The sequence below is a fragment of the Argopecten irradians genome, unplaced genomic scaffold (assembly GCF_041381155.1).
Source record: "Argopecten irradians isolate NY unplaced genomic scaffold, Ai_NY scaffold_1079, whole genome shotgun sequence".
Lineage (NCBI taxonomy): Eukaryota > Metazoa > Mollusca > Bivalvia > Pectinida > Pectinidae > Argopecten > Argopecten irradians.
The window spans coordinates 1,426-16,689 of NW_027188546.1; the positions used below are offsets into that span (position 1 = coordinate 1,426).

At 35.7% G+C, this 15,264-nt stretch overlaps 1 protein-coding gene across 1 annotated transcript; it reads left to right on the plus strand.

The window, feature by feature from the left end:
* Positions 1-722: 722 nt before the first annotated feature.
* Positions 723-14,811, plus strand: LOC138313930 (uncharacterized). Its single transcript, XM_069254165.1, is given in 14 exon segments — positions 723-872; positions 1,623-1,706; positions 1,708-1,771; positions 2,252-2,344; positions 3,318-3,348; positions 3,845-3,899; positions 4,644-5,576; positions 7,553-7,823; positions 8,111-8,295; positions 8,982-9,116; positions 10,564-10,623; positions 11,149-11,223; positions 12,428-12,527; positions 13,337-14,811. Coding segments are annotated over 14 exon segments (3,678 nt in total). The 5' UTR covers positions 723-752; the 3' UTR covers positions 14,809-14,811.
* Positions 14,812-15,264: the final 453 nt, after the last annotated feature.

The following is a 15,264-nucleotide window of genomic DNA, read 5'->3' on the forward strand; positions in this document are numbered from 1 at the left end:
GTAGAGAAAGCAACATTTGCTTCAATCCCGCACACAACAGCATGTCTGCCATTTTGACGTACTTCGTACGGTGCTGCACAACCAATAATGACGTCATGTAATGGTGACGTCACAATACATTTACGTTCTCTCGAATTTCGCGCCGTCTTCAATAGTGCCCGCTTGCTGCCTGGACACTAATTTCAAATAGTACCATGTGTGTAGTCAATCAGAATCCGGGTATTCTGTCTGTACGTGATGATGTACTAATACTTGTTTTGTTCTGTTGCCATATCTTTTTACTATGAGATAGATATAGTCCAGGGATGTAGTGATCGTATGTGATCGGAACCCCTGGAATATCGAGGATGGGAGGTCCCAGGTTCCCTGTTGTTAGATATAATACCTATAGATACGTCTCACATAATCGATCAAAAATAAATTATTTTATATTTCAAAACTTTTTATTTGAATATGGAGATTTAATTACAAGTACAATTACAAGTTCAATGTAAAAAGATATTTTAGCAAGTAAAAGTTTAGGGAACTTACTATTTTTAGCCAGTGACGAAAAAATATAAAATTTGAGCCCTGAGTATAGATCTATCGGCATCATCTCCAAACATGACTATAATGAAAAGTAATACATGTAATATAATAAATGCATTTTCACTTGTATTAAATTGTCAGCTTTAAACAAAAGTTTAATTATTTTAAACAATATTTGTTATATATGTTTCAGTTTGTGGTTGAGACCTTGTGTCCTTGACAGGATGAGGAAGATTCGGCTGTCGGATACTGATATTGAATTCTTTGATTTGGAAGTTTCTCCTACAGAGTTTTTGTTCTTCCAAAAGCACAAAGATGCTTTCAGATGCATGTGGAAGGAACAGGTACGAAACTTTATATGCAATTTAGACTTTCGCGGGTTTTTTTTTGTTAACTTCCTTATGTTATGCACTATCAACAGGAAGGATTTTACAGTATAGATAAAACTGATAGGAAACCGCCACTTATCATGACTTTATGGCTCCACCCCTTCACTAATATAACAGGTCTTCACACCACTGTTTATTATTCCATATTTGCATATTACAGAGTTACCTCCCTTGCGGGTATTTATCCATTGGACGTCATTATTTTTTTTTGCGAAACTTCACATCTTTTTTCTCTGAAACTATGACTTATGCTTGCAAACACATGATGTCACAATCAATACCTATCGGCAAGAGCAGACAACTTTTGAAATATGCAAATACAGAATAGAATACAATGAAAAAGTAGGAAAAAAGGATAATAAACATGTACATTTTCATAGCCCATTGTGGGGCCTGGTCAGAAAATAACAACACCAACTATGTATACTTGGCAAATGCAGAAGCTTGTTATTGCTATCTTTAAAGAAAGTTTCAAAGTATTGAACTGAAATTCTCAAAATTCAGTAAAAGCACCATATTCATATAAGGTTGTTGTTATATTTTTATAAAAAAAGTGAAAAATTGCACAAAATGTGAAGCCAGGTAGTCTTGAATCATTCTGTCATGCAGCGACTGATTTTTTTTTTCACATATGCATGACGTGTGATGTTTTTATTGTGAATTGTACATGTGGTTTAGAATATTTTTCTTTCACATATTTTACAGGGGAAACCATTTTGGACAAAGTTTACAATAACTTTCCAAAGTTTTACTGTGAAACATGGAGTCATCAAACAGATGTCGTGTGACAGACCCAAAGTTTGAAAATCTTTTGGACCAAGCTTTTATTTACATACAAGAGCAGTTTGTAGATGGTAGGTGGAGTTTTCCATGTTTCAAAATTCATTTATTTATACATTCTTTAACCCATTTTGGAAAAATGAAAGTTATCAAACTGTTTTTATAAGTTATTAATGATTCGACACAAGTGACCAGGGTGCAAATTTGGCACATCAGGGGTGCTTTTTAATCAAACAAATTTGGACTTGCTTTTCATACAAAGAAAACCATAAATCAATTTGAAAAAGAAATCGGTACGAAAACTGTTGCATTTTCTTCTCTAAAATATGATGTAACATGCATAGAAAGACGGACAAAACAATCAGTAGATTATTCAGTACCTATATACAAGGGCAGATAAGTAATGTGTAAATACAGAATAAATCACATGCTACAACTGATATAAAAATCAGCTTTCTTAAGAATTACTTTTTATCAAAAATGAAAAAATGCATACTTTAAGAAATTTTTTAAATTTGATACCTGTTTTGTCAACTTGTTATTTTATGTTGCAGGAAAAGAAGCCACGGCTCGGAGTTTTATAGATGAGTGTGCAAAACTTGCTCAAAACCATGATAAATTTCCACACCTTGACTCCAAATCATTCAGTATGTTGAAGTTTCTCTCCTGTTCAGTAACATTCAAATAAAATATGTTTATAAAGCAAACATAAAGTGACATGTTTGGCTAGTGAGGCCATACAAAACAAAATGTTTTTTCGGGTAACCCAACTGACCCTTTAAAATGAATGCTTTATAACCAAAAAACTTTAAGCATAAAGCAAACAAATAGCATCGATCCTAAAATATTATTTGTTTTGTGTAAAATCAGGATTTCTAATAGAGATTCTGTGTGTACGTGTATTCAATATTTCAAAGGAAGAGGAAAATAAGAAAAAAGCAGAGAAAAGACCCCTCTTTCTATTGTCTGATATCATTCTTTGGTGTGTGCCTAACTTCCTCTGTGATCTTTTATTTAAAAGGTGTTACTGGAAACATATTACAGTATATATATTAATGGCCTAATCAAGTGGTCTCAAGATGAATCTTGGCATGAGTATATATGTTTGTGAACCCTGTACTGCTCTATATTTGCATATTACATAGTTATCTGCCCTTGTGGGTAGGTATTGATTGTGACGTCATGGGTTTTTGAGCGTAACATCATATTTTTCGGGGAGCAAATGATGTAAATTGCACTCATAAAATAATGACGTTTCAATTGATATCTACCCGCAAGGGAGCTAACTCTGTAATATGCAAAGACAGAATACTGCTCTGTGCTTGTTTGATCTGGCTCGACTGTTATACAGTTTAGCTAGGTCAGCGTAGGAAATGCCAATAGACATGATATGAAATATTAGGATGCATCGGGTAAAATCAGGTTATAAATCAGTTACTTTTTGTGATTTGTGTTACCTGTTCATTATAAAAATTTGAATTGTCTTAATTGATGAGCTGGAAATTATGTTCAGGTATAAATTCATCAGTTACAAATTTCATCTGTTACCTGACAAATGTGTACATTTCAATACCTTGTGTTGTAATGGATTTGTATTGATATAATACCTTTATGTTACAGCAAAAGATCCGTTCTATTCAAGAGATACAAGGTGGGTACAGGATATTTTAAGTTATGTAGGTGTTTCGATAGTCAAAACATTTAACCTGTATAACCTTTGTCACTGGTCAAAGTTCATTATGGTAATTGAGATACACAATGTACTTATACATACAACTAACTACAATGTATTGACTTTTATACATAGCTTAATGCAGGCGCACACATATAGTATTATCATTTCGTAATTCACATAGAATCATAAACTTCTTAAATAATCGTGAAGTTGTACAACACTGCTATTTCATGAAACAAAGACTTAAGATGTTGACAGATGCTACATATTTTTAACAAAACAATCTCCTGTCTATGATGTACTGTGATGTAAACACTATAGCACATACCATACGAGTGAACATTGTACACAGAAGTCATGTATGTGTACGTGGTTGTTATCAATGTCTAATGTGCTAATGTTCATCAATTGCTCTAAAATCTAGGAAGATGAATGTGTCATTCCCTGTACTAAATGAATTTTATTTCCACAGAGACCTTTTCCGACGTTTTTTTGGTAGTCCTGACCAGAAGAGTTCATATGTCAAGGTAAATGTACTGTTCTTTTTCCATTTGTATGTGCATATAATAAATATAAAGTGTAGTACCATTCAAGTGAAATGTGTCTGAAATACCAAATCATGCATGAAAGTCAGACATTTTTGTGATTTAAAAAGGTTTTAAGTAAAGGACAATTCAGTCTAGGAGTGCATTAAAATTTGCACATATACTGGAAACAAATCGGTTGTAACGGAATTTAGAGTAGTTGATATTAGTGTTTTATGCCAGAAAAGCCCACTGTGGTGACTTGTGTGCGAATTGTGCAAGTTCGCTCACTGTCCGCCATTACACATTGTGGTAGATCGTCTTGTATGTCGAAACCTGGCCTGTGCCCCATGATTAAAGCAACTTTTGTCTAGAACAAGTGAAATTGCACATACAGTAGTGTGTTTACCCTTTCATGTACATGCTCTTGTCTGAAAAACAATTTCATCAGTGCCTCGGTGATTATAATGTATTGCATTTGTTTAACGTATGGGACATTGACGCATGTATGGATAAAGCATACATATTGTATCTTCTTAATCACATTGCTAAACAATTTAGAATTTCAACAGTATCAATTAAAACATTTAATGTCAGTATATTTTCTTTTATGTTTCAAAAGGAATGTAGAACAATACATTGATGCCGCATTTTTCTTCGGAGGTTATTACCAGAATGAGCAGAAACAAAATTGCACTCTTTGTTAATGTGAAAATGTAATGACAACTGTCAATTGCTATATTTCAGGTGTATGTACTGAGCCCCATATACCTGCGGTTTGGTGGATCTGTTTGTCGCTGTTTAAAAAAATGGATGGACGCACCATCGCAGGATTGCAAGGACGAATCATACTGGATACCACCATCGCCTAAACCCGAGATAGAGGATAGTTCAACAACAAAAGCACCAGTGCTTATGTGTACAAACTGTCTAGACGACTGTGGTACCCGCTACTTTAAAGAACGTATATGTGGCAAGATTGATGGACCTCAATTTCTAGATTACTGGAAGTTGGGTGATCCCCGATTCAATGACCCTGACAATCCTCTGTATAATAAAAAAGCAGATCGTGAGAGTGATTGGAGGGACCGGCTATCCCCCGAAGACTTTAGGGATTTTATTCATTTTGCAAAATTTAAATATGGGACAGATGAGGAGAAGTGCAGAGACTGTCTGTCTCTGGTCGATAAAGAGGATGGATATGTAACAAACGTCAACCAAAAACGTGATAATGAAAAAAAGAAAAAAAAGAAAAAGAAGAAAAAGGATAAAGAAGAGATCGCGAGGGAAAAACGTAAAGATGAAGTGGAGGAGGAAGTTCAGAGGATTATAGATCACATAACAGGGAAAAATCCACAGGAGGACATGCCACCTGTCCTGAGGGTGCGTACAGACACCGCTGTCATAGAAACATTATGTCCAGCCGGCAGCACGAGTAACGAAAATACTGTGATTAACGTAAACAGTATTACCATGGCCCCTGAAGCTACAATCCAAAACATTCTCAAAAACAAGAAAATCTTGTTCGGTGTCGACACTAAACGGTCTGATGATGTCAAATTTGGGATCATGGGAAGTGGAGACAATGCAAGAGGTGTTGTCGGTGGTTTTAGAGTGATAAAGCTGGAGGACGAGGTCAATAATGCAAAGGAAATCAAGATATCGGTTAATGCTGTTGATGTAAGTTTTTAATCTTCATTGTTAAAAGTGTAATATTTTGGTTTGGTGTGCTTTGTATATATAACTATTTGTTGTGTTTAATAGCCAGGATCATTTCTAATTAGAGATGTGCCAAGTTTAAGTGGTTGAGATCTAGATTATCTGCAGAACTTGGAGAAAAATCACCAACCAGTGGTCAGTTCTTGGCAACTGTTCCACATATGATTCATACTAGGGACCCAGTGGTGGAAAGTTAGTAATAATGTCGGCAAATCCAATCACTTGACCACTGCGGCTCCATATATAATACTGATCAACTGTGGCCAGAAATAAGTATTAAAACATAGAGATTATCTCACATAGAGATGTGCATGCCGCCTTTGACAGTAAAATCTTCCTTAGACCAACTGTGTATAAATTAACCTGCTTAATAAAATATAAGATCACTTTCTTGGGGTACTAAGCAACTAATTTTGATACAATTTTTCTTTAAGCCCAGGTCATTATTGACAGGTTTGACTGCATCTGATGATAACTAAACACAATATCTTTCAATGTTTGATGGTATTTAGTACTATATATAGAGAAGAATAATTAAGCCCATACAATCTCCTACTTATACCTGTATTGACTACTATATACACATATTTTATAAACAACTCATTGTTGTTATTTTTCGGGTCAATCCGAAATCCACAGCTGCCATCTTGAAAACACATTTTGAACTTCTTTCTCAAGTTCTACTGATGCGATTCCGCTTAGACTTGTCTGAAATGATCCTGATATCAACTTGACAAAGTGTTGTTACATCTCTGGTTGATCCCAAATCGAAGATGGCTAGGATATTTGTACTGTGACACCATATCTAATTAATTTTCTATATGACTATTTCCAAGGTAGTCAGATGACTGTTAAGGCCCTTGGGCCTCTTGTTACGAAAATGTTTACAGCAGACTTAAATGTACAGTAACTTATAGAATCATTCAACTCAAAATCACAACATTGAATCACTGTGAGAAATTGTTCAGGCTCTGGAGTGATCTTTGGGGCTTCACTATCAATCATTATTGCCACCCTTAACTACGTTATAGCAAAACCTAAGACTCTGTGCATGTGTGACACAGTGATAGTAACCCCTGGCACCAGGTTCATGAAACAATGTAGACTTATATGTATAGACTTACCTATACAGCCAATCAAAAATGATGTACCTTTTTGTATTCTCTTTGATTAGCTAAGTCTAATTTATGAATATCAATGACCAGACGTACAAAGCATATTATATTAAAATTATTGTGGACTAATATACAGTTGAACTGCTGTATCAATCACCCTGTCATTATTCATGATTAGTTCTAGCCCTCGGTAAAGTTTAACATATGTTTGTTCAAGGACAGATTCATTAGGTATTCTATGAATTGCTTATCCATATTTGACTTAATTAATTATTAAAAGCTTCCAGGATAATCATAAATAAGTTGAGAAAAAATGATGGGGTGTGCATATATATACTTTTAATCTAATTGATTAATATATATAGGACCAAATTTGGTCTACATGTTCATACGTATATATACCCTTCCACAAAGATATTACACATGTATATATGTATTTATATATCGGAAGCCATCAATAAATTTGCAAAAGAAATCAAATTCATTTTTGTGAAAAATTTGAAATTATTTTCATATTTTTAGCCTGCATTTAAATCATCATTAATGTAAGTGAAATTGGGGCTTTGAAATATAGGGGAGGAGCGTTTACAGGGACAGTGCTCAGTTTTATGAATATCTTAACTTAAAATTCTCCATGGAAGCATTACTGAACTTAAGGAAAAATCTTAAGTTAAGGAGCCTTCCTTAAAATCTGTAATGCTTTCCTATGGAGAATCATAAGTTAAGGGATTCCTTAGATTTAAGGAATGTTTATGATCATAAAACTGGGCCCAGGGATTTTTTTTTAATTATTGGGTTGAATCTGAATTATCTTTGATTTAGTGTTTCCCTGATGATGATGATAATAAAGATGGCGATAAAAGTGAGACGACAGACACTACCGAAGGTAAACTCAGCAAGTTTTCTGCCGAGCTGATCAAGAGTAAGATCAAAAACTTACCAGACAAAATGGAATGGTGGGAAGGGGTCGGCTGGTGTGCATGTGTTCTCAACTACGAGGTGGAAGAGAAGGAGGTGTGCGCGAATTTCACCAACTTTACAATCAAGATAAATGGCAAGAACGAGATGTCCATCAAACAAGTCATGTGTAAATGTAAGTGTTGTCTTTATGTACAGTGGAGTCCACCTAAACACATAACGATTATTTGTACTGTATAGCCTGCTTATATCAAGTGATGAGACTCTTTCATATATGGATAGGATAGTCTACACTCAGTATCTCAAATGTTCACATACCCTCGGTAAGGCATTACATTTTGTGACTTTCAGGTAAAATATTATTAAATCATATCCACATGTGAAAGGATACTTGTACCTCATATCTCATTGATATTATTATTACAGATATCATTAAGGTTTTGTTTTTATTTTTGAACATAGTGCTGATATACGTTAGTAATAGAAAGAACCGGCCGAGTCCCGGCTGGATGATGGATGACGATGATGTTGTAGCCAGCATCCTACCAGAAGAGATCCCGAAGGAAGATGGAATCATCATTACACTCCAGCAGGGATTCAGGTTTGAGCAAAGGCTCTCGGAAAAGGAACTCAAGACTATGAGTAGGGTGTGTACTCAGAGAGAAATGATTTCATGAAGTGTTCCGCTTATCTAATATTGACAAGAATATTCAATTGCAAACATATACATGTAACAAATAGAAAAATACCAACAAAAAACATAATTGTCATAATGTACTGTATCCATATAAAAGCTGCAAAAAAACTTAAGTTTTAGTTTGGTTCAATCTGATTAAAATACAGATCCTTATTATCACTACATTGGATAAGAGGATCTGAGAACATCCTATTAGGGGTCACGTCAAGATGACCTTTTGAAATGACCAATCAAATTGGCACTGCCAGAATCTTGACTGGGGACGAAATATTTTGAAAAAGCTGTCCAAATTATTTTCGTGTATGTAGCCATCTCGCCCTAAGTGCACAACAAAGCTAATTATATATGTATACTGGGGCGAAATGACATTTTCAATTGATGTTGTAAGGTGTAGAAACTGCATTTGCTTTGAAGTACACATGGTATAAAGGTCATCTGGTGACCCCTTATGGGATATTGTCAGATCCTCTATTGAACGGAGTGGTTATAAGGATCTGTGTTTTAATCAGATTGAGTTTGGTTTGTTGCAATAAGAATTTTTGAAAATCATCTATTTAAGAAAAAAATTCAAACCATTTTAGAATTAAATTAACAGGTATATGCTGTATTCTATTGGGGTTGTTGGGTGTATTTCAGGGGAGATCAAGTATTTTTCGGGATGACAGTACAAGTGAGGGGCCAATGTGCTTCTTTGTACAGCCTGAAGGAATGAAGGGCAAAGAACGAGTCCTCATGGCCCTGGATGGAGGGGTGGCTAATGCCATTGCTAAGGTAACCATTTTGAGCTTATGTGATACCACAACAATCAATTTCTTCTTCATAACCGCTGGTCAAATTTTGACTGGTAGCATCCTTATTGGGTACTGACTGAAATTTCTTAAAAATGGTCATACTGACCCCCTTGGGACCTCAGGGGCGGGGCAAAAAGGGGTTAAATTGGCTATTTCCATATAAATGACTTCTTCTCTGAAACTGAGCATGGGATAGCACTCATAATGCAATGGTAGCATCCTTATAGGGTTGGGATTCAAAATTGTACAAATGATGGGACTGACTCCCTCAGGGACCAGGGAGAAGGGGCCAAAAGAAGTCAATCTGATGATATACAAATTCTGTTATGAAACTTAGCTTTGAATAACACTCATAGTCATATGGCATTGATAGCATCTTAAGTTCAATCTGTGCAATTTAACTGAAACCTTCCTGCTATCATCCTGACTGAATTCAAAGATGGCCACCACAGCCGCTATCATGAAAATCACATTTTAAAGTTTTTCAGCTCTAGAAGTGCTAAAAAAGACTATAAATGTAAACGAAGGGCAGCCTATAGCTAAGAAGTCCAAAAACTCATTGCACTGTCTTTCCAAGATGGATGCCAAAGTCACCATTTTGAAAACTTATTTAAATCTTTTTCTTTTCAAACTGCCCCAATGTTGTCAGGTGGTGATTAATTATAAGGCCCTTGCAATTGGACCTCTTGTTTGTATATTTATTCTTTGCTTATTAAGAAGTTATCTGCCCTTGCAGATAGGTATCGATTGTAACTTCATTTGTTTGCATGTATAGTGTCATATTTCATGCAGAAAACATTGCAAGTTTCGCTAATAAATGACATCACAATAAATAACCCAACCCCAACCCCCGTAATATGTAAATACAGAAAAATCAATGTGATGACAGAGTTAATTACTCTTTTATTAGCTTATCTACTTATAATGTATGAAGCTTATAAAATAAAAAAGTTATGTGCTTCTATATGTTAACCCCATATGCTGTCCTGTTGCTTTTATGAACCATTAATTTGTTGTAAACATGTTTGTTATAAGCGTGAAGTCATGTTGAATAAATGTTAACAGTACACAGTTGTTTCATGCCTTTTCACTCTTTTTCCGAGTTGACTGATAAGGCATGAAACAACTGTTTTGTTACCTGAACCACAATCTTAAACTTATCACTGAGCCTCTGGTGAGAAATACTTTCGCCGAAAGAATACTGGCATTTGGGTTGATCCGGCGCGCCGGTGCCTATGACATCAACAATAAATGCATGCAAACTTTCCATACCGGTCACCAGTCAAACTTTTGACCGGTCAATAGGCGAAATTACTTCATTTACATTTATATAGAGAGTAGGGTAACAATTCAGGATAGGAGTCTACACAATGTTATTCTGATTGGGAATATTAATTAATAGTTGGTTGAAATGATGTATTTTACAGGGAGAACATGGACCAACAAATTTTAAAAAGTTATTGACAAGAATAAGTGGACATTGTATTGTAAGTATCTTTATAATGTAAACACACAGAACACACATAGTGTAATAACATCAGCAAAATAAATTGATCCAAAGTAGGTCAGAGTTCATGCAGATTCAAATGTATATTGAAGGATAATATCACTTGTACATCAAAAGTCATGTAAAAATTTACAAGGTGTGTAAATACATTTGGTAATTATGTACAATGCATTTCTTCAGATTTTTACTAAATCCCAATATCTCCTGATTATTCAAACATACCTGGTGTTCCTTAATTGGTTAGAATTTGATTTTATCAGCTCAAAGCGAAACTGGGAAGGTGCAAAGTTGTGAAATGTGAACATAGCTCATTATACTCATCAGTTTATGATTCGATTTAATCACAGCGTTCGGTAGACCTCAAGTTGGGTGAAATATGGTTTTTGTAGGCAGTTCTCATAAAATCATTTTTCTTGACAATATATTGACACGATTTAATTGTCTTTGTTAAGTATACAAGGTATACTTATGTAATATATACACAAAAATGTGTGTTTATTTTCAGAATGACAAATTCGGATATGGTACCCCAAATTATCCCCATGCCACCAAGCCTGATAATCCTGATGGTCAAGTACCTGTGAGTATATATATCTTAGTCAGTGATATTTAACTTAGACATTACAGATTACTGTACAAACATGAGAATTTTTTCGCTCGGTAGAGCGGCGGACCAGCAAGTCCTGTGCGTCGCGGGTTCGACCCCGGCTGGCAGCTCGCTACTCTGTTACAATTGTAAACATGGATATATTTACATGTGGATTTGTTCGCTTCATCAACTTTCACATTGTTCACTGTGTACCAATATATTGTGAGGCTCTGTATCTATAATGACAGTCTGTGACAATAACCCTTTTCACTGCTAGTCCTTGGGACTAGTAAACCCCAAAATTTTACTAGGCCGGCTTTTTAAACACAAGTAAAAAAAAAATGAACAGCCGTTTTACTTCAGAACTTTGGTCATTATCAGTTTACAATTTTTGACCCAAAGTACAGTCTGGATGTATTCATGAATGCCAATTCTAACAAAATGATGCATCCGGACTGAAATGATGCACTGAAAATGTGTTGAAAATGCAATTGACCACTGCAGATATAGCATTTTATAACAATTTTATTTGGGCAGAAGCCACTAGTCCAATCGGACTAATTCATTACAATAAGCACTAGTCCGGCCGCAAAATTACTAGTCGTGGGCATCAGATTAGTACTTAAAGTCGCCGACTGAAATAATGAACATGGAATTTTTCAACATGTTCATAGAAATAATCATATTTGCCACACTGCAAATAATTCCACTTTAACAGTACATGGTGAAATACAGAACTCTGTTTTACTGTTACATTGTAGTGTTAATCATCTTACCTTCGTGTCCAACTAAATTTGGCATATTTCACAAAGCCGATAACAAAATTGTTAATCCCAGCAAATACATGTTAAGTAGAATCTTAGAATCAAAGTCAGGAATTCAAAATTAGATCACCACGCAAAGTCTTAAGGCAGGAAAACGTGAAATGAAGTCGCTGGGGAAATCAGTTGGTTAACAGTAGTATTAATACATGAAATTGTATTATACATGTAAATCCAAATAAATATTTTATTCATTTGATGATATATGTCACGATTTCTTTGAAATTAATAATTCATTAGTTCTAATATTAGTTTTGAATGATATCCTTTCCTCTTTCTAAAGAAATGGTTCTATTTCTTTGTCGCAGTAGTTTTTCTCCTGCATTGATCTGCGTTTCATTGTCACGATATACATATTTTCTTTTGTATTCTAGGACCCATATGATTTGGCGATTAACCGTACACCATTGTGGGACCATGTACTCCTGAGTCCCAGGACGTTTGAGTTACTGTTTATGGTCAACAAGGACAGGGGTAAGACTAATTTTACTGGAATTCGGGTTGTCTGTCTGTCTTTCCGTCCGTCTGTCTGAAGACAAAATTTTGTCCGCGAACTCCTCCTAAACATGACAGATTCTGATAAAATTTGGTTCATAGAACACTGACATAAGGGGAGATGAGTTAACTATATAGGGTTCTGAATTGTCCCCTATTATAAATGGAGTTAGTGCAGCAGGGGGTATTAGTCGTCCACTCTGGCGACAGTTCTAGTTATTTACTAAAATTTCAATATAACTTTAAATTTGAATTTGTGTATGGGACATTTGAAATTTGAACATTTTTATATGTAGGATTTAGTCAAAGTTTGAAAAGCAGAGAAAAGATCCCTCTAATTATTGTCAGACATAGATCATTCTTTGGTGGGCGCCAAGATCCCTCTGGGACTATTGTTTCTATTGGTGATGGAATGACATCAAATGACGTTATTGCGGGATAATGTAATTTCAGCGTGAAGATTACATAGAGTTACGTTCCATCACCACTGGAGATACTTGTCCAACACAAACATTATCGGGTATCATGTGGTACATGAATTAGTCCCATTATTTTGTGGCTTTATTAATATCAAAGACATGCTATGAATTTGCTGTCTGCAGAAGTTTATACCCAGAAAATATTTGCAAAGCTCAAATCAATTAAAAAGTGTCCTGATCATTTCACGGTACGAAGTACCTGCAATCGCCTGGTCAGTGGTTTTCTACAGGCATTCCAGCTTTCCTCCAACCTCTTCTGGTTCTCTTCCTGCGTGTTTTAATTTAACCTTTTCTTGTTTTTGTCATCAGAGGAAGAGCTGAAGGAATTTGGACTGCGAACTGTTGATCCTGAGAATGTGCCTGTGAAGGGAAGAGATAAACAGCCCCCTCTACAACCCTTCTGTAAGACCTGCAAGAAGGAAGTGTTCGACTGTACATGCATCGACAAGAGTAGATTCAGCCAACCATTGGCATGTAACTGTACATCATGTCGTAAACGGGGTGGTCAAAAGGAGGACAAAACCAAAACTGAGGTTATTCCTGGTATGGAAGTGTCACGATTCCATAAAACAAATCCGACCTTGGACTCACCCACAGTTGCTAAGACAACACCTTCCAAAGAATCACCTGAGGCCACGATTACAAAAATAACAGTCACAAATGACTCACCCAAAGTGACAAAAAGTTCACCCACAAAACCATCGCCCACCAAGGACACAACCACTGCTAAAAAGACCTCCAAATCCAAGGACATGCCATCCTCAGGCCAAAAATCTAAGACAACAGAAGACAAAGATGACTTCATAATCACTGAAGTCAGTCGGGATAAGGATGCTCGCCCAGAGCCTGTAACTACACAAGAGCTTGAGCATGGGTTTGATCTTATGGAGAAAAGACTTAAAGAGGGTAGAAGGCTCAAAGAAGAAGCAAAAAAGGAGATGGAAAAAAAGAAGGAAGAAGAGGAGGGAAAGAAAAAGGAAACAAAGAAATCTCCACTTGGTAAAAGGGCTTCTGAATCTGATGTTCCTCCCAAACCAGCTATGCCTAAAATTCACCAGTTCACACGCATGCCTCAAAGTTTGGAGAAACCCTTGGAACAGATATTAAAGGGGGGTATGGAGGGAGTGTTCAAGTTTACAGCTGTAAGGAATCAGGATGGTGGAGCTGCATCTAATCAGCCTGTTAACTTTATTGTGGAGAACGTTACTCCTCCGAATCCTCCCACAGACACCGGAAAGAAGAAAGACAATGCTCCAAAAATGTCAGAGGAAGAAAAGAGTGCCAAGCGAAAAGAAATAGCGAAAAAGATCGCAGAAGTAAGAAGGAATGAGAAAGCTGAAGAAATAAAAAAGCAACAGAAGTTGGATGATATTAAACAACATGAGAAGTTAGCAGAAAAACGAAAGCAGGAAAAAAAGAATACAGAATCCTCAAAGCTGCCACATTTTGAAGATGATGAAAAGAATTCGTTGGAAAAAGTTTTGTCTGACTTCAAGTTCAAACCAAAGGAAGAACTTTCAGATGAGAAGACCAAAGATAGTCCGAATGCTTCATCAGCAGACGATCGCATGAGAGAGACCATGATGGATGTCATCAAAGCAGGTCTACGAGGAGATGAGGAGGAATCCTCTAGAAAATTGAAAAAAATGTTCCATGAATGTCTTGAAAATCAGCTAGATGCTGAGGACTCCAAGATACTGATGAACCTGAAATCCTGTGCTAACTGCCAGAAGGTGGAACCTACGTCAAAAGCCTACAAAAAGTGTCTCAAGTATGTATAACAGCATGTATTATTTTCGTTGGTCGATTTTTATTGGAATATTAATTGCCAGAAACGAAAGAAAAGATTCCTTAGGTCAAGATTTTTTCCTTAACTTGCGTAATGCTTTCCTTTAATTTGCAGAATTTTAAATTTAGGAATTTCGTTAAGTGAAGGACGCCTGTGAAACTGGCCTTTCAAACTGTTTCTTCGTTTAAATTGTATTCTAATGATTCTGAATGATGAAATGACTTGAATGGATGAAATAGGTATTATATAGTGTTTTAATTTGTAGAATCTATATGATTTTGATAGAGATTTGTGTTTGCTGTTTTGTAGAGTCTATGAGATTTTGATAGAGATTTGAGTTTGTTGTTTTGTAGAGTCTATGAGATTTTGATAGAGATTTGAGATTTTGTTTTGTTTTAGAGTCTATGAGATTTTGATAGAGATTTGAGTTTGTTGTTTTGTAGAGTCT